Source organism: Tauraco erythrolophus, chromosome 12 (assembly GCF_009769465.1).
Source record: "Tauraco erythrolophus isolate bTauEry1 chromosome 12, bTauEry1.pri, whole genome shotgun sequence".
Taxonomy (NCBI): Eukaryota; Metazoa; Chordata; class Aves; order Musophagiformes; family Musophagidae; genus Tauraco; species Tauraco erythrolophus.
Genome location: NC_141476.1, coordinates 11,772,525 through 11,792,447, shown reverse-complemented (window position 1 = coordinate 11,792,447; position 19,923 = coordinate 11,772,525). Strand labels below are relative to the sequence as shown.

The 19,923-nt window shown below is 46.7% G+C and overlaps 1 protein-coding gene across 1 annotated transcript; it reads right to left on the bottom strand.

Moving 5' to 3' along the window:
- Nucleotides 1-11,838: 11,838 nt before the first annotated feature.
- Nucleotides 11,839-19,703, bottom strand: KLF15 (KLF transcription factor 15). The gene is made up of 3 exons (XM_009979684.2): nt 19,658-19,703; nt 18,168-19,275; nt 11,839-12,007 (listed from the first exon to the last, which is right to left on the bottom strand). The coding sequence occupies exons 1-3, from the start codon at nt 19,701-19,703 to the stop codon at nt 11,839-11,841; spliced, it is 1,323 nt and encodes a 440-aa protein (XP_009977986.2).
- Nucleotides 19,704-19,923: the final 220 nt, after the last annotated feature.

Here is a 19,923-nt window from a genome sequence, read left to right as displayed (position 1 = left end):
AAAGGCACTCAGCATCAGCTCACCAATTTTAAGCTGGTATCATTATTGTCTTCTATGATGTTGCCCTGGGGATAAGTTGGCAAGAAATTCCATGTCCAGGTAGACCAGGACCCCCTCTAAGAACTGCAGTACAGAATCATGCCTAAACACCCTGATAGTAAAAAACATGCTGCTCTAAAAAAAAGCTATCTATGGGAATATATATACACACACACAAGAAATCATGTTTTTTATCTTTTGATATAAGAAAAAGGAGATTGAGATACTCCTTTCATAACCCTAGCTTCAGGGGAGATCAGAAACAGAATGCGTAGCCCCACAAGTAAGGCACACAATGCAGAAGGGAATGAGAAGTTGGTGCCAATGTAAGATAAGGGACTACAGCCCCTGGTATTTCCCCTTCTTCCCCCTCAGGAAACCTGAGAGACGCTGGGCATGCAATCCAAACCAACCCTGGTGCCACTGATATCAGGCTGCTTAGAGGTTCCCCCAGCCCAGAGTCACCTTAGAAAAACCACTAATATCATTCACAAGTGAAAGAAGAAAAAATGCAAAACCTCTTTTCCTAAGGGGACTGCTTTCACTTTCTGAGGACCCAGTCCTGCCCAGATCCATGAGGACACACCACAAGGAGGGGACCTAACACAGTACAGCCAGACAAGCGGCATCTCACGAGATGGGCCACAAAGTAAGAGCTCCTCAACAGTTAAGGGTCAGTCAGGGTCCCCCAAAAGAGTCTGCTCTGAAAAGACTGTTCTTGCTGGTTCCTAAGCCCTGTGTGCGTCTGAAAATTGCACAGAGCTCCCCCCTACCCCCGAGGAGGCTGCCATGGGTTTTATACCCCTCTCGGGATGCAGACACAGCTGAACAGGCACTTTCACTGTTCCTAGCATCCTCCCGCTACCCTGTTGCAATAAGCAGTTGATTGTCAAATTCAGCCAAATAAGCAAGCATAAATGCCAGTAAAAGAAAATATTGCATACATCCCTCATCTGGAAATTATTTTTGTTTGTATTTATGTTCCCACATGTTGTCAGGGTGATGTTTGGGCTCAAGCCCACATGTAGAAAAATCTGGACTGTGTCTTGTACTAGGAAACTCTCTAGCTCAGAGGCTAAACTGTGTTTCCTCCTCCTTGCTTCCCAAAACACAACCTGTACACTTACCCTTATGGTTCAGAGCACAGCCTCTTTTAACCAGAGAAGAGGAAAATAAAGAATTGACAAGAGGCTTATTTTTATACTAGGACACTGGAGCAGGAGGAAGCCCTCTCCTTTGCCAGGAGAAGAAAAAGAAAAACAGGTCCAGAAAGGAGCTTAATCCCCTAAGTCACACTTTGTGGCACAGCCTAGGCCCAACCACCTGAACTGAACCAAGGACCTATCCTACATTTCCCTGGGCAAGACCAAATACAACCAAGACCGTGAGCTCAGACACCTCAGACAGAGAGCACCTCAGCTTCCTCCCAGCCAAGAACAATCCATCACTGCCTAGATTAAAACATCAGCAAATGGTCTTTAGCCACCAGCCTCAAGTCTCTTTCATCTCTGAACAGTCCCTCTTTCCTCAAAAAAAAGGCAAACAAACAAAACAAAGCCCCAAATCAAAAGGTTCAACCATATCAATCACAACCTCCCCAACATAGTACCTGCTGAAGGTTCACCCCTCAAAGCACATCACTGCACAGGCCAGCTGCTCCTTGCTGTAGTCTCCCTCCCTGAAGGAGTCTGCACCCAGACCACCTTCCTGGCCAACTATCACAAGCATGACTATAAGCACTCCATCAGTATCCCCCCCCAGCCCACCTGAGCTCCTCTCCTTACAGGAGCCTCTGAGATGCCCTCAGCTGAGACCTCTGATTAGCCCCAGACCCAGGTGAGGCTTCCAGCTCCCTCCCAGATGGACCCAGCAAGCAAAGTTGTTAACCGTGAGTGGGAAGACTGCTAGGGTACAAACTGAGAGTAAAGCCACGTCTCTGATAAATTCAGTAAGACTTTAGCCTTCGGTGACAGTGCTGAGACTTTGCCTGGGCGACAGTCCTTTTTTTATCTTAGTCTCTGCACCCAGAGCCCGAAAAGGAGAGGCTCCAAATCCATGTGCTCCTTATCAACCTGGCAGCCACAGGCTTGCAGATTGAACACGAGGCTGGACATCAAAAGTTGCAATTCACATTTTTGCCTCTGCCAAGGAGGTCCACCTCTGTCTTTGTACTCATCCAAAGAGTTAGGGGAGTGAATACCTCTGCATTGCTTCGACAATACCACTGACCAGAGACAGCAAAGCACGATGAAGAATGACTGAGCTTAGGAATGACTGAGAATATGACCTTGAAAATCTAAACATCTTTTCCATGCTGGAGCTTTTCTCTTTTCCCTCATGATGTTTGCTATCACGTTGCAACACTAACCAAAAATATCATTCTGTTGTCGCTACCTCCACTCAAAGCCCTAAAGACTTTAGTTGAGTCTTCAGTGTTATGCTTCCCCTGGAGTACACAAATGGCCTTGAGATGGTCTTCATGGATGGAGTCTGTGTGCCGATACCAGACAAGGGGGAGCAAATGGCTCTTATCATAAGGTTGCCATTATGATAAGTATATTATGTTGCCACCCAACACTGGCAGGTCCAGGCGTTGCACAGCCACCACAGAGAACCAATGCAGCAGTTCTGGGAACTGAACCAGCACAGCCAGCATCCCCAGTGACTGCCTGCCACCGCATTAGCAATTCTGCTCTCTGTCTTGCTCCCTTGCTCTCTCGCATCTTCTGGGGAACACTTCATTTTTTTTCTAATGAAAAGGAATTATTTTCTTCTGGGCAGCCCCAAACGTGCTTTGTTTGTCCTGTGCATCTTGTTAGACTGCCAGCTGACTCGGGCAATCTCTTGCTCTGCAAATATACTGAGTCTGTGACACAGAGACTCTATTCGCAAGGTTTCTCTGTGGGTTACATACACCTGCTTAGTCACTAGAAGGCAGGTAGAAACCTCTCTCAAGAGCACATTGCTCCAGCTACTGACTAGTTATTTGTTGATCCAATAAACTGCCTTGAAAGGAATAATTAGAACTTATCACAACAAAGAGCAGAGTTTATTAAATCTCACACAAATTATCTAGTCGCAGAAGTTGAATAAAAGATTGGAATAAACAGCAGAGATTACATTGGACCAGATCTTCTGTACTAACTTTCAAAACAGGCACTCTTATGCAATCTAAAATGTTTGTGTTAATAGATAACAGCTAGTGCATCAGTAGCTGGTCATTTTCTTTAAAACAAATGTGTTTGAGAAGAGTAAGCAGAAAGTATCAAAGTTAAGGAAGGAAAGATTGCAGGTAGATGTACAGGAAGGTACTGCAAGGTGCAAGTTGGATTTTAGTGCAAGGAAACCTCTGAGGGTGCTAATCAGCCCCCTTTTGATCACACTATAAGGGCGAAGTCTTAAGCAGCATTGAAGTGCTTTATTGGTTGATAACATCAGGAAAAATAAAAATAAAAATCAAGCTGAACAACTTTCCGCTTACTGTGGGAGCCAACATGGTCCCCACAGAAGATGAAAAACATGAACCCATCTGCAGAGATCACCAAGGGCTGTTGCGAGGACTCAAAACTCAAAAAGTCACAAGCAGATACAGACAAGTTGTTCCTCTACTGCTCCCCAGGTCCTGCAGCAGCTGTGAGGGACACAGCACACCTGCGCCAACTTCACTCATGCTACATCAGCAAAATGAACACGTTTGTCATTCCTTGTGCTTGACCTCATGCAGGTCTTCAGCCTATCCAGAGGGCTAAGAAGCATCCCCACTTCTCCCCCAGTGTGCTTCAATTAATTACATCTATACATCAGTGTATACACGTCCCAAAATCACATCAAATGATTAATCTGTGATTAACACCTGGGTCTGAGAAGGAATTGGTACATTTGGGTTTGCTCTACAGCTCTGCTACAAACTTCCCAAGAACTACTTGTCACATCATTTAAATCCTTTTTCTGACTTTGCACAATGAAGGTGACAACTACTCTTCAGGGAGATTGAAAGGCTTAATTCCCCACTGGGAAGCATGTTTTGCTCCTCAGATGGAAGTTGCTAGAAAATGCCAAATATTATCATTAATTTAGCACAGTCAATTTGTTTCACCTGAGGTTAGCATGAAAATGCAGGAGCAAAGCAAGGAAGGCGGCTCCAGATCTCCCTGGATTCACGGTCCTCCATCCACCGGGGGTCTGTCATGGGTTATCAGGTAACACACATGAAGTCATCAGGCTCAATTCTTATTTGTTAATCATTTCTTTAGGCATGACACTAATTGATTCATATTAAACTTTCATGGGTGTTACCAATCTCATGCACAAGCCTGAATTACCTACAAAGGCAGTGCCAGGTATACTGAGTGAGAGGTAAGTGCTCAGGCAACCGGGCAGTGCTTGAGAAGGGCTGTTGCGAGCTTCGGTGCCAAAGAAAATCCATGCCCTCTTGAAAGGAAATGTGTTACTAATGTGTGTTTATTTATCAGTTGTTGGAATAGCCTGTAAGGAAACTAAAGGTCCTGGGTGGCAGGTAAATGAACACCCTCCAGTTGTGCCATTAATTCCTAGGGAGAGAGACGGAGAGTTTACCAGCAAACTTATCAGCTGTAACTAACTCGATTTTCTGAGAGAGGACAGATTGCTTGTCACTCCACGCTGCCCTTCCAGCCAAAGCTGACCTTCCCCAACAGCATCTGGCACTTCCAGAAGGGACGAGCCTGTACCAAAGGCCAACTCCACATCAGCTGAGGCAGAGATGTCTGGTTTACAGCAAGAGTTTCTCCACATCAGCCCTGCCCCAGAATGCCACATCTGTGTCTCAGCTCCGCGGTGCCACAGTGTCCCAGTCAGACCTGAGACCCGGCACAGCAGAGCCGAAGTCCAGCACAGGCATCGGTCCATGAGACCACTTGCCACAGCACTGCCGCCGTCAGCACAGCCCGGGTGTTTTTCCAGTCGCTCTGGCTGCAGGACAGCCATTCTGACATAATGAAATTTCCAAGCCCTTTGCCCTCCCCAATGCATTATCTGCCACTAGGGACACCCAGTTTGAATGAATCTAGCTCCAGCCAGCTCTCTCAGGTCTAGGACATGTTGTCCATGGAAAAACAGCGCACACCAAAGAAACAAAAACTGAGAGACTACCTGGCTGCCGTTTATAGACTTCTCAGAAAAAGTCAGCAGTCAACAGCCAAACTCAAACGTTCATGTCACTCCTTCGCTTATGGAAGGCGAGTTTACGAAATGACTGGACGCTTTTCAGCCCAATAGCCCAATCCCTGTATTTGCAGCCATAATATTGGAATAACCAGCAAGGCTTAAGCTGGTGCCCACTGGACTCAATAGGAGAGGCAGATGCCAGAAGCTTTTTTAGATACAGAACAGTTATTCTTTGTACCTTTCTTTTTGCTGGACTCCACCCTCAGTCACATGCAAAACAATTCCTGGATAGATGTTTCCACTAAAGATCTCAGAGTGCCTCATAATTATTGAGGTTCCTAGTTTCTAGGTCATATGGATAGATAATATTTCTGCTTTCAGAAGTGCTAAGACACTCGGGGCCATTCCGAGAACCAGCTACAGAGTCAGGAGTAGAAAATTGGTATCCTTATACAAGGAAAGAGACCTGAAGGACCAACAGCAAGCAGTCCCAGCCCCTTCTCTTCAAGTCTGCCAGCTGTCCAAGGCACAACCTATGACTATCATTCACTAAGCCCCCTGCCATAAAGCTGCTGTTGCCCCAGAGCACTGTACACCAGCTGCTCTGATGCTGGCTGCTAGCTCAGACCACCTGCCCAACAGGCAGAGCCCTTTCTGCAAAAAGAGCCTGTCACTATTTGTGCTGGAAAAGACCGAACAGTGCCTGTTAGGCCATAACTTGCTTCAGTTTCTGTTTTCCTTCTTCTGCTTCCTTCCAGAAAACTATAAGCCACATTCACCTCAATTTTCTCTCCCTTTCAGGATGGTTATGACTCCGACATGAGCAGGGGAAGCGTTACCAGACGGGCACCAGCACAAGCAAGAGGAGGGCTGCCTTTCTCAACAGTTTCTTGTCATTCATGTATTTCCCTCCCATTTTACTTAACGCCTCGGCTTGCTGCACTCGGCAGAGATGCAAACACTGTCCTCTGCTCGTGACGGCCAGAGACTTGCCGAATGTTACTCTAAACTGCAGGATGCTTAAATCGTGAGCTGGGGCTCAGCAAGATTCTGGCCAACGCATGCACACTCCATGGGGCCAGACAGGTGAGCTGATGAAAGCTCTCCACAGTGGACTTTCCCAAGGGCTAATAAGTTCATCTAGCCTTAGCTCTGTAGATCAAGTACTTTCATGGGTTTTGAGTCAACCTAATAACAAAACCATTAGAGAAGCGATACTCAGGTAGGGAACAGGGCAAGAGATAAAGGATGTGCTTCAGGTCCAGCTAGAGGAGGTCCTGCACTGAGCTGGAAAAGCAAATTGAAGCTCAGACCTGCAAAACACTGAGCACTGAGGAGCTACAAACCTCATGATATAGGATCATTTGACTAGAAGAACCATTAAGTCCCATCCCTCTAGCTATATGCAAACACACACTAGACGTTAAGGCAAGAAGACTCTTCACAATATCTGTTTTTCACACACCACACACCTTCAAACTCCCCCACCCCCTCAAAAAACACAAAGAACAAAACTAAAACCTGTGGGATAAGAGACTGAAAACCACAAACCCACAGATTTTGCAGAAGAAACAAGCAAAGGAGCCAAGTATCCACCAGTATCTGCCTTAACTGGGAATATTTTCCCTGGATAAGCCATGACAGTCACTGTCTTTGGCTTGTGCTGAAGTCAGTGGGAGCTTAGCACAACTCATTCTTCAGAAGCAATGTCTCTGAATAACAAGCAAGCAAAGCATGGAAATCTCTGAACTGAGTGAATGATGGGTTTCATAGGTGCTGTCAAAAGGGGAGAAGGAAAATCCCAGCTGGCTCCAAACAACTTTCTATGTGTGCTGGCAGGTTCTTGGTATTTCTCCCAGACAGGGAGGGGATGTCCAAGCCGAGGGCCCGTGGTACAGCACAGCCAGGCTTACATAACCCACGGGGCCTGGGATAATCATTAACACTGGCTTATTACCACTGGCATTGTGCTGGAGTCACCTGGTTGTTCGGATTAAATGTATAGGGGCCATTTAGACAAGGAGAAGGCTCCCAGCAGAAGGATTTAAGTGGAAACAACCTCGTGGGGAGGGCGGGAAGCAGGGGACTGTTGCAAACTTCGCAGGGTCTAAACCCGAGCACTCCTCCAAGGAGTCAGATTTGCCCTTTCGTCACACCGTCCTGCGCCAGGGGCTGGTTTGCTTTCCACAGGGGTGCAGCTCCCTGAGCTCCCCCCAGAACTGCCAGGGGAAGAAGCCTCCACGAAACACAGGTCAGGGGAGCAGAACCCTGTTTAGGGCATTTTACCTTGGTGACTCCCAAGTGTGACACTCAGCAAGCGAGCCCTCGTTCCTCTCTCCTTCCCAAAAGCAGACGTTATCAGTACAGCCTGACTTCACCTCATGCCCCGTCTTTACCTTTCTTTGCTCATCTGATCTCTCACATGTCCTACCACTCTTTGCCTTCTATAACCCGCTGTGTGTTATTGATGTGTGGTCTGTGCCACTGTCTGGGGCAAAGGAGATTTGGGACTTCTTGGTTCTGTTCCCGTTTCCCCTCTTCGTTGCGCCACACATCGCTCCACTGCTGTGTTCAGCCACAGGTCACAGAAGCCAGGCCTCCTCACAGAAATACCACTTTACTCCTATTCCTTATGCTTAGTCCTTACCTCGAGTACAACCTTCCCAGCTGATGGCTCCTCACTTTTCGTAACATTGTTCCTCCACCCCGAGCTCTGATGAAGAGACTATAAACAGCCAGAAACTGCCAGTAAAACCTTTTAGAAACTTAAAGAGATCTTGCAAGTGTTAGGAACCAGATCATGACCACCATGTGAAGGCTCTAACACTGCAGACATGTCCATTCACACCTCAGAAACTGTTATAGGTATTTTTAAGTCAATGAGATTTACGCATGTGTATAGTGATGCCATGCTGTGTTTTGCCATGCAGAGTTGCTGAAGCAGGCACATAATAAACTTATCTACAGTTGGGGCATCAAAGCACTTAAACATATATTTTAAGTGGGTAAAGAGTAATCAGGCTTAAGGCAAGGCTGCATTTTTCCCATGAATCAGCATGGCCTAGGCAGGCCGGTAATTCCACACAAAACTAACATCAAAATCTTCTTCTGGAAATTCCTACTTCTTTATCATAAACCTCTGAAAATGTCATTAATTTTCATGCAGAACTAACTCTTCCACAGCAAACATGGCTCTACTCTTTTGAGCAAAACATTGCAACTTTTACGTAAACTTAAATTTCCTTATAGGTGTTAGCCAGAAAAACCCACACAACCCACACTCAGAAACTGTACTTAAAACAAAAAAGAAAAAAGAGAGAATAAGTGTTTCATGGAAAATATTCCAGGCTAAAACATAGCTTAGATCTCAGATCTCTGCACTGCTGTGCTCCAGCAGCAGGTATTTTGCGTTACTCCACTTCAGCTTTAAGCATTGCCTCTTGCAGAAAAATAATAACTTCTGCCCCGAGTGTCTTGCAGGGTGAATTGCCCAATGTTACAGCAATATCAGAACTCCAGACGAGATGGGGAGGAGGCTGAGACGCTGGTTAAAATAAAGCAGCTGGTTTAATGCATGATGTCGATAGGGTGAGAACAGAAGGGAATCGGAGGTCCTCTTGGTGCAGGCTTGCTAATTAAAGTGTGTACGTGACTCTTAAAACTGCTGTCCTTGGCACTCTGGTCTTCAGGCTACATCTCAGGAGGTAACAACAACCTGGAGTGAACAGAACTTACCCTGCCACATCCCTCGGTCCTCTTGCCAGGCTCATAGGGGTTCTCTAAGAAAAATAATCAGGGGTCTGGAGACCCCCGGCTCATCAGCTGGCGTTTTTTGGTGGCTGTTTGTCAGGGACAGACTTTAATCCCTATATGCCCATCAGTTTCAGAGTGATTCTTGCAAGGAGAAGATCTGGACCCACTGCACCATTGCTCCCATGGAGACTCAGAAGTGATTTTAACACCAGTAATGTTGCTGTTTTCTTCTTCCAGTGGAGGCCGAGCAAAACCAGAAGCACAGTGCAAGAGATGTCCTGGCTTGCAGATCACAGGAGCATCATGTTCTTGCTCGTTGTTACAAATGGGAAGCAATGGTTGTTGCAGCACAGGGTATCCTCTCCTCAGGCCTGAGGTGTGCTTCGTACCACAGATCCTTCACACCACTCTTTCAGACATGGGATTTACAGAAGAGCCAACTGAAACGCCTTGGCACCAAGACCTCCACCGTGCTGAGCCTTTCTTTCACAATCTAATCCTGTGACTACTGGTCCTACTGCTTGCTCCTTCCATCCAAGGATCACACAAATGTAAATTAAGTCCCACAGCATCACCACAATGCATTATTATCCCTGTTTTACAAGAAAGTGAACTGCAGCGCATGGCAATTGAGTCCTTTGTGCTGGGTCACACGGTGAGTCACCGTCACAGTCTCAAGCAGCCTCTGAAGCCCTTACTGCTTCACACTAACCACCAGAGCTTGAATTTCCTCAAAACCTGCTTCCTCTAATTTATTAACCACAGTTTTACTGCAGCTGCAGACCTGTTCCACAGCAGTCAGAAACCACAGAAGGCATCCGGGTTGCAGTGCAGCTGCCAGGCGAGGCGTGAGGGCTCCGCAGAAGGAAGAGCTGAAACATCTCGTGCCTCCCAAGAACCTTCTGAGATGAGAAAAACTTCTAAAGGCAACTTCAGATTTGTTCCATCATCTCCCTGTTACCCAGCACCTGAAAAGTTACGTCCAGGTGAATCAAAATTTTAAGCACTAATGTCCTGATTACAGAGCTGACTACAAAGGAAATTAATGAATAATAATTTCAAGAAGGGATTTAAAATTTCCATTTTCATTTTATTGTCAAAGTAAATATATTTTTATGAAGAACAAAAGAAAATATACAGAATTGTAACTTATGTACACTGGCTTTATAGGTATTTTTGTTTCCAATTTACACAAATTTTGATACGTTATTAAAAGATATTTTATATAGATATGCATCTATGTACAGTTTTATTTACATACATTCATAGGATGTGATATAAACCAGTCAATAGATGATAGTTCATTTATATTAATTTCTAGAGGACAAAAGGAATGCATTCACTTTAGCTAGACCTGCTCTTCTTGCACAGCGTGGGCACCTGCTCTGCCTAGTGCTAGAATCGCCGTTTCCTGTTTCCCATTTTGCCAACAAAAAGACAAACAGATGCCGCCTGCGAATGGAAAGGAAATGCAACATCCATTATAAAATTGTTCCTAATTACTGAATTCTGTTTTCTTCTAAAGCTTCTTACAATCGCCAGAGTTCAAAAGGAAAAACAAAACAAGAAGAAGAAACACAAACAAAATCACTTGCCTGCTAGCATCTGATTATTTGTTTAAATTCCCTTCTTAGCCAGCTACCACACAAATTTGTTTCTTTTGGCTGCTGTTCTCACCCATTCGCCCACCCCAGCTGCATGGGGCTCTGACATGGCTGTCGGTACGGAGAGGATTAGCACTGAAGATCACCCTTGGACAGAAGATCTTGTGGTGCTGTCCCACCAGGCTGTCATGCCTCCCTGGGTGCAGGCACATCCTACAAGACCCTCCCGGCCAGCGGACAAGTGGAGACAGCTCCAGCCAGCAAGGCACTGGCTCGCAGCAGATGCTCGGGATGCCTGGTGCTCACCAGGACCACAGGGCACCTGTGGGACTGGTTTCTCCCCCGGAATGACCCAAGAGGACAGGAGCAGAGACAGAAACTAAGCTCAGCTTTGTCTTCTGCTAAAGACAGTGGATGCTGTAAACCAAAGTCAAAGGAAAGCAGCGTTTCCTTCGATGCATGGGCATCCTCTCACCCCCGTGGCAGCACAGGACAGGAGAAGCATGCACATGGCACGCGCTCAACCACGCCAAAAGGCTACATCCACTCCAAGACACTTCATCCAGCCTGAGCTTCCGGCTTTGTTTGAGATATACCTTTGCTTAAATATATATATGTATGTATGAATATTTATACATAAATATTTATATATAGCCCTAGCCAAGGAGAAGGTAAACGTGAGCCGGAGAACTCAGAGAGGCACAGAGGCGCATTCCATGACTTGCCTCCCCCTGTCCCCGACTCCCACTGCTCCTCCTCCTATGACCAGCCCCTACAAATCCTTGGCTCAGGCAACCCAAAAACAAAGGAGTTGTTTTCATTTCGAAAGGAATTTGCTGTTTCCAAACTGGACAAATAGAGCAGCTTAATAAAAACTCACAATGAATGGCCTGTACATGAGCAAAGCCCTTAGGAATGCCAGGGCTATAATTAACTAGCAGCAAGCAACTCTTACATTTTCCTGTGCACCAGAAAACAGCTAAAAATAAAACACTAATTTCCAAAAGAAGCAGCAGCAAAGGAGGGAAAGATAGAAGGAAAGGAAAATAACATCTTTAACAAAAAAAAAGAAAAAAAAAAAGACAAAAAGGAAGAAGCACTCCCCTCCCCTGACCCAAAAAGAACATCATTCTCAAATCATCTTTTAAAGGACATGGCACACTCAGACATGGTGGTATCAAGTAACAGCATTGACTGTTCTGTGGAGACAAATAAATTATCACTAGAAATATAGTGAGCAAAGTGCTGTCATCAGCTGTTGTAGGATGGCTGGGCAGGAAGGGGAAAGCGGGACCAATCAGTTCACACAGCGGACGGAGCGGTTGCTTCGTGGGAACCGATGCACCTTGACATGTTTGGACAAGTGGTCACTTCGAGCGAACTTCTTCTCGCAGACAGGACACTGATAGGGTTTCACCCCTGAGTGGGAGCGCCTGTGCCGGGACAGCTCATCTGACCTGGAGAACCTGCAAGAGAAGAGAAGAGAAGTGAAGCCTTTTCAGATAAATCAGTTTTTACACTGCTGAGTCTCTCACAGTGGAAAAAAAGTCCCCTCAGGCCACTGAGAGAGTCAGCTTGTGGCAAAGCCCAAATGTGTGTCCCTTTCAGTTTGTGCAACAGGGCTGGTCCAGTCCCAACTGGCAGCCAGCAACAGTGACGGAAACACACAATGATCAACCTCATCCCATGTTCTCTCTGGACTCAGAGCTATGCATGAAGGCAACATTTGTAAGAACCTTGCTCTAAACCCAGTAACATGGGTACAGCTCAAGTGAAGCAGTGCTGCTCCTGATCCCTCTGCCGGTCCCCTTCAAAGCCTGTCCTGCAACCTCTCTCCTGCAAATCCAAGCACAGACCACTCTCAAGTCTCAATGATTTAACAACCAACATCCCGCAGGTACAGTCTGCTCCAAGCTCCCACTGACATAAGCACAACAGACATCCAGTAATTGCACCTAATTTGAGATGGACCCCAGACAACAGCCAGACATAGCTACCCAGAAGCTACATGGCTTATCAGATCCTACCGAAAAATTGGCTTTTGTACATGCTCCTGCAGACTAAATAAAGAGCCATTAACACCTCAGTACCAGAGACGTTCAACGTCATAACAGCTGAAATCCAGGTGGGCCCCAATGCCCATTAGCATAGTTACTTCATTGGTAAACTGAAATCAACAGTCTTTAATCACCAAAATCTCCACAGAATACCAAATACCAAAAAATCTCCACAGAAAAATCCCCAAACAGCCACTGTGAATCTCACAGGCTTTATTGAACTCAAATCAGCTAATCCTTTGGTCTTAACAGTGGGGCTGGCTCTATTTCCAGCTTAGACCTGACTGGGAGTCACAGGGTTAATTAATAATGTCACACTAAAACAGCCCTGTCCAGATGGGTACAAAAAAATTTGCTGCCTGACAAAGGGCAATTAAGTGTTTTGTTGCCAGAGCAGTAACAAAGAGCGGCACAGAAAGAGAGCTTGCAAGAAATGGTATCAGCTGTTTATTTACAATAAATAAATGAAGTCATGGGCACTAGCTGAATAAATGGGGGAACGAACATGTAGAAAAATGTGCCCTTCTGGAGAAAAATATCACATCACCAACAGACCGAATACACTATTTTTAAGAAAGTTGGAAAACAGGACCGCTGGGCTCCTATGAATAAGTCCTTCATGCAAGAAAAATAAGTTTCCACATAAAGGTTTCAATTAGCTCTGATCTCCCGCCACCAGTTGACGAACAGGATGCAGGCACTGGGAAAGCTGGGAACGGTTTCCTCAGTTCCCACAGCTCTTCAGTCTGGTGATGCTACCCAGAGAGCGTTCTGCAGCCAGCACAGAGCAGATACTTGTTGTGGGTAAAATACGATGCGGACACATCCCTCCCAAGGGCATTGCTAGGGGAGGTTCCTTCACCCATTCTCTTGCTTTTCTGCCCCGTCCTTGCTTTCATATCTCCATGGTGAAAGAGTCAAATTCACCATTAAGACCGATAGGCAGATGCTCTAATGGAGCCATCAACCTGTTCCTCACCTGAGTCGTGTCTTCTTCATAAAGACTACAACAGAAGTTTCTCTTCGCTCCTAGTATCTGCCCATTTGATTTCTCTAGTAATCCTATTCCTTCCAGCCATGGTTTCCCAAAACCACAGTCTGGACCTAGGAGCAGCAGGGCCAGGGATTCCTCCTGAGTCCCCAGCAGTGCGCTAGTCCCAGTGCCCCATCCCCGGAGGGATGCTCTTGTAGAGCTACAGATGAGCGGGACTAAGCATCTTTCTGGAGAGGGCAGGATGTTGCCTGTGCAGACTGCTTCAGTAGGACTCAGCGCTGGACAAAGAATGGACCTGTTGCCAGTGGTAGCAACCATGTCCAGGGAAAAGAGGGAGCACAGAGCGAAAAGCACCTTTGCAAAGAGCTGTCTTCTTATAGACAGACTTATTGTTCAGAAGAGTAAAATCAGATGTGCCCAGGTTGCCTTGTCCCACGTCCTGGGCCACTACGGTCACCATCTGCAACAGAAGTGCAGTATCACACGGCTAATCCTGCACAAGAGCTCCGCAAGTGCATTTCGATGGGGATTGCACGGATGGCGGGGGAGAAGGAGGCGCCTATCAGGAATGAGCAGCTCCGCGCATACCCTGGGAGCTCGGATGAGTTCATCCGATAAAAATACACTCTGCCTCATAACGATGTCCTAAGCTGAAGAGGCAGGAATGTTGCAATACTGTTCCCCAGCAGTCATGGAAAGATCAACTTACAGAGCCCACAGAAATAAACCTCGAGCTGTCAGTGTGTTTACAAAAACCCAACGCAAAGGTTAGGACAAGGAAGCCGAGAGGATCTGGTGGCCTGGCTCTGCGGTGAAATGATATTTGCAGCACGTTCTAGCACTAAGATCACCCCAAGAAAACTGCAAATAATCCCCAGTGGAATGCCAAATTCAAGCAAAAACAAGGTACCCCCAAGGAACACCTCACTATCCCAAGCCACTGACATTTCCAGAAGGATTCCTCCCTCAAAAGAAAGGTGGAGGGATTCAGGAAATCCCACAGCAACTAGAAGAGTCTCCTTCATCCTTCTATCTGATAAGACCCCAAAGGACCTGTAACTACATCTCCCTTGGAAACAAATCCTAGAGCTCCCTGACATGTAGGATTTGTCCTGGGTCTCCCAGCCAAATGAGGACATCACTATGTGGCTCACAGGGCAAGAAAGGACAATAGCTTCAGCCTAGTACTCCATGGTCCCTACCATGGCCACCAGCCACCGAGACTGACCCAGGCTGTACCTCTCCGCAGCGGAGGGGAGGCTCTGGGTTCATCTGCCCATCTCCAAAGCACCGCTACGGTAAACCAGCGCTCCTCCTGCACATCCCTTTGCACAGCACCAACAAAAAAGTCCACTCTGACATGCCTGACCTGTCCCACACGTGGTCCTCCCCACGCTCGCCCGCTCCCATACATGCTCCTTGACACACGCCTTTAAACCCTCCCTACCAAACCAGGCAGAGCTTGTACAGCACCCTGTCACCCACGGAGCCGGACACAGAGAAGCGACTCCAGCCTGACGACGCGGCAGGACGTTTAAACGCGACTGCCTGATTCCCCAGGCCTTGCAACAACTGCAGCTTTGTGCGCTGCTGCGCCAGGGGAGGGAAAGCGAGAGCTTCGCCTGCTCCATGCTGCAACACAGCTGCTGGGCACCAGCCCACGCTCCAGCTCTGCTTCTTGGTCGGGGCCGTCTCAGGAGCCATGTGCCAAAGGTAAAAGCTGGCACGACACGGATCGGCGCGCCGACCAGTACAGCGGGGTATCGAACGCAACGGGTCACCGGCCACTTACGAACGCCTCTCCCCAGCCTGCAGAAAACAGCTCTTGCCTTGTGCCAAGGAAGGGCACAAGCAAACAGGGTTTAGCCTTCTCCAGGAGGCCCTTGGGGCTCTCCAGCTGTCCTAGGGGTTAGCAAAAGGGTTTTCTGCGTGCACACTCCTACCTTGATGCATTTAAAGCACACAACTTCACAACAGCAGGGCTGCCCAGATTGCTGGGAAAGCTTTAACCCCCCACCCCACCAGCTCAGCCACTTTGTGCTACACAACACTTTGTTTTGTTTTTGAAATTACTGTCTTCAGTGAGCTCAGATCTTAAGTGTCTTCAGTGAATAAATACACAAGCACAAGAATGCAGGGAAAGGGGAGGAAAGCAGAGCTCAGCAGTGTTTTAGTACTTAAATTCATTTGAGACCATATAAAACTGGGAGAAAACAGAGGGTCCAGATGCATTTGACTTCAGCTATGTGAGATCACAGCTCTCACTGAACTTCTGGAAAAGGTAAACATGCTTTATTGATGAAAAGGGACCGAGTAATTCCATGCTCAATTGGGTCTGCCCTTTGATGTGGGAGCAGCACGTAGGGGATGTGCAGGGCTCTCAGGCCGGCACTAAGGATTGCTGTGAACGCACGAAGCAGCTCCCTCAGCGCTGCCTCTCCTGAGGACTATAACCTCCTCCTCCAGAGCAAAGCCCTTCTGAAAGTTTGGAGATGTAGCGGATTGGGGTACCAGCCTGGGCTGTGAAATGCAACAAGACAAACAGGAACAGAGAGTTTGAAAAACCCCTCCAGCAGCTCTCTGTGGACAGGACACACATTCCTCATAGCTACAGTCATTAATTTCTCATCCCTGTTGGGCTTCTCATCTTTAAAGAGTTGTGGCTGGCTGAAAGTGAAAGTTCAGGGTGCAGCAGGCTGCAGGACCTCCACTTCTCTTGGCGCACCTTACACCCGCATCCTGCTTTTGATCGACACCTTTTGCTGTAACGCTGGGAGAAGGCAGGCACCCCAGTGTGAATTCAATCTCCACCCCTTACCAGTTCATATTTTTCCTCAATGTCCTCCTTGGTTTTGCAGCCTGAGAAACACCAGCTCTGTAAGACAAGAGCTGGAGAAGGTCACCCTCAGGCAACACTTCAGGCTCCTGATCTTGAGCTACGAAAGTCACTGGGAGCGTTGGTATAAATCTCAGCGGTGCCCAGAAACCCTCATGTGCCACATGCATTTGTCACAAAAATGAGTTTTGCTCATGTCCCAGTGCAAGGAAAGCCAACATGACACCCACAGGCACGTTCACAGGCAGGAGGCACATCTGCTGCCTGTGCGCACGTACTCTGGCAACCAAATAAAAAGGAGCGAGTGCCTCTACTGCAGGTCAGGAGCAAACCAGCCAGCAGCTTATGGGACCAATCAGCTAAATAACATCGCTTTAATTTCAGTGCATCCTGAGCAGCAAGCCACCCAGTCCAGCTCCTGAGAAGTGCCACCAGTATAAGACAAAAGAAAATCACTACTGGTCTGTAGAACCACCGTAGACTGGGAAACAGGAAAGAAAACCCCCAAAGAAATCAATTGCATTGATCTTCTCGGTCCCTCCAAGAGGAAAACTTCAAACTGGTCCAGTTGGGGAGCAGAGGATTCAGCCTGTCCTGACCTTTTCCCTCAAACCAATCCAGCCATCCCTAACCAATGCATGTCTCGCATACTTGCATTTTTACACAACCCTCTCCTGTTACTTTTTACCTCGCCTGTTCCCCATGATCACAACCCATTTCCTCATTAGACATTGCTCGCTGAAGCTCTGCAGGATATTCTTTGAAAGAAATCTGGTTTAATTTAATACAAGGGAGTTAAGGTTTTGTTTCTCCCACCATAATTTGTGGTGCTGTACATTAACACTTGCCAGCAGGCAGGCTAGTAATACCACTAACTGGAAAGAGGGAGGAAGGCTTCCGCCAAAGTTTCCTTAAAATAAAAAGTTGATTTTTTAACAAAGTTTTATTTTTTCAACTAGTACTAAAAATAATAAAAAAAAAAAAAAATAATCAAGAGATGTCATCTGCAAAACATTTTGCTCAATCAAACCTGCAATCTTCCATTCAAGCAATGCTTAACTCCACCTCAGCCTTCTGGTTATGTTGTTACATCTGACAGCTTTTTGCAACTTTGAGTGGCACCTACACATTTTTCTGAATCAACACAGAGCATAAAATCCAGATCATGCTGGAGTGTCACTGCCAACGCTTCCAGAAGGAGTGGGATGGAGCACATTTTCTATGAAACTGCACAGAATACTGCTGCTCTTAACTACACTCGCTTGTCACAGCCCTTCAGTGATGGCATTTAGCCCTGTGCAGCTGGAGCCACACGCAGCCACGTGCAGTGATTCTGCCCTAAACCATCCAGTTCACTTACAGACCTCAGCTGGTACCAGCCAAGCATCTGCTGCAGCTGGCGTGTTGCAACCAGACCGATGTGAACGCAAGGTATTGCCTGCGGTTACAAGCTTAATCTGACCCTCTTGGAATGAAATACAAATTACAATGGACTACTTTTATTTTTTTAAGACACTTAAACAGCTGGTGCCAGCAGGTGATGTTCTGCTATTTAATTTAGCAAAGCCCCTGGATTACCTAAAAGGAAGAAAAAGGTCTTGACTGTCAAACCGATCAAACAAGTTTTGGGAACAGAAAGAGTTTATAAATCAGAGTGGAAGCCTACTTGCTTGGCAAGTTAGGCCAAGAGAGTGAAAAAGGGGTAGGGGGATAGGACAGTGCTGCACCCCAATACTAACCTCCATCCACAACCCGGCCATGTGCATGCAAAAGGCTTTTCTCCTGTATGCCTCCTCAGGTGGGCTTTCAAATGGCTGCTTTTCGTGTACATCTTGGTACAACCAGGAAAAGAACATTTGTGCATTTTAATGAGTTCTGCTGCAGGGTTCTTTTGAAATTTCTGACCCATGATGATTCCCGTCTGACCCTGGATCATGCCTCCTGGCCCAATTGGCTTGGCGGCGATGGGGACGGGAGCAATGCGGACAAATTTAGAGGACAAGTTCAAATTGGATGACTGAACTATCTGAGGCACAAGGGCAAATGTCTGTCCTTGGATGTTGACTAGGAGCTGTGCAATTTTAATGTTCTCTTGTGCTGGTCCTTGGGAACTAGGGCTCGTGTTGGACTCCTGTTTGATCTGTACAGGCTGAATTTGGAGCATAACCGGTATCCCATTCTCCAGAGGCATTCCTTCATTTGAAGCTTGGCCACCTTCCGTTGAGCTGCTCAACTGTTCATTTTTACTCTCTTTCAAACCAGCACTGGGTAACATGTGGTCTTTTTGCTGTAGCGAAGCAACAGAAACTTGGCTGCAAGCTCTCAAGTCCTTGGTCTCAGTTTTAGGTCTTTCTTTGAGCTCCAACTCCATGTTCTCCTCCAGAAATTCCTCAATTTCCTCAAGCGTGGGTTGAAATGGTCCAGAGTCTTCCATATCCACAGTAAATTCAGGCAACTTAAAGTACTCCTCTTTCACTATCGGCTGAAGCCTCCTTTTGTCCCACCATGACGCAGCAGTGTTCCCCAAAGATGCCTGGGACAATAAGTAGTCTAAGATACTGTCCTGACTTTCCACACTGGATGTGCTTCCATAGCTGGAGCTGAGAACCTGGGAGTCAGGGCTGGAACAAGAGCAAAAGCTGGACGAGTCGCTGTCATCTTCCGACAGGGGAGAGGGCAGCATTTGGTAGGACCTCACCCCTGCTGTCATGTCCCCAAAGTATCCAAGAGAGGATCTTGTCGATGAAAAGGATTCATCAGTAGGCAGCAAGTGATCCACCATTCCTGGGCGATCTCTTATGGATATCCCAACAGCATATACCAGGCGGCGAAAGTTCAGGTGAGAGCCTGAGTGCAGGAAAAACAGAACAGCAACAGTCAGAAGCCGGTTTAATCATTTATCTCCATGAACTAAAGCTCATAAAGCCCTCCAGCTTGCAGGAAAGTCCGAAGCATCCAGCCTCACTGAGTACACATGCTGCTACACGCTTTGATATGTCTGTACCACCCCCTAAGGACTGTCAGGGCCAAAGCATTTTGCAGGATTGCACCACGTATTTGCAAAAGAATTCTTTCAGAAATCATTTCCCAACTGTGTGCGCTCTAGATTTACAGCTCCCTTCCAGAATATTACTGGCAAGAGAAAATAAATTATGGGCTTTCACCTAACAGTGAAACCTAGAGCCAAAGAAGGGAATAGAGAGAAAAAATAAAGTGTTGAAATTTTTACCACTCAAAAAAACAAATAAAAAAAGAACTTTATTGCTAGTGGCCATAAAATGCAAATCCTTTCCTTATCTTGTAGCTTTCCACCGACCTTATTTTTAACTTCCTCAGTTCCACAAATATAGGCTAATCAGCATAATGCAAGGATCAATCTGTCAGGAGCTAAAAATATTTACTGTGCTTCAGCATTTACTAGGCGGATTTTCCCCTCCAGATGTAATGAATCAGTGCGCCAACGTCACCATCACCTGCACTGCCCTTAATAAGGCT

What these genes read in the sequence shown, in the direction of transcription:
- KLF15 (XM_009979684.2), bottom strand. Translation starts at nt 19,703, where the DNA reads ATGGCCACTAGCAATAAAGTTCTTTTTTTATTTGTTTTTTTGAGTG. An exon ending in TTTATTTGTTTTTTTGAGTG is followed by an intron (nt 19,276 to 19,657) that starts GTAAAAATTTCA and finishes TCCTGCACTCAG; the next exon opens with GCTCTCACCTGAACTTTCGC. An exon ending in TGGCCGGGTTGTGGATGGAG is followed by an intron (nt 12,008 to 18,167) that starts GTTAGTATTGGG and finishes CTTCTCTTGCAG; the next exon opens with GTTCTCCAGGTCAGATGAGC.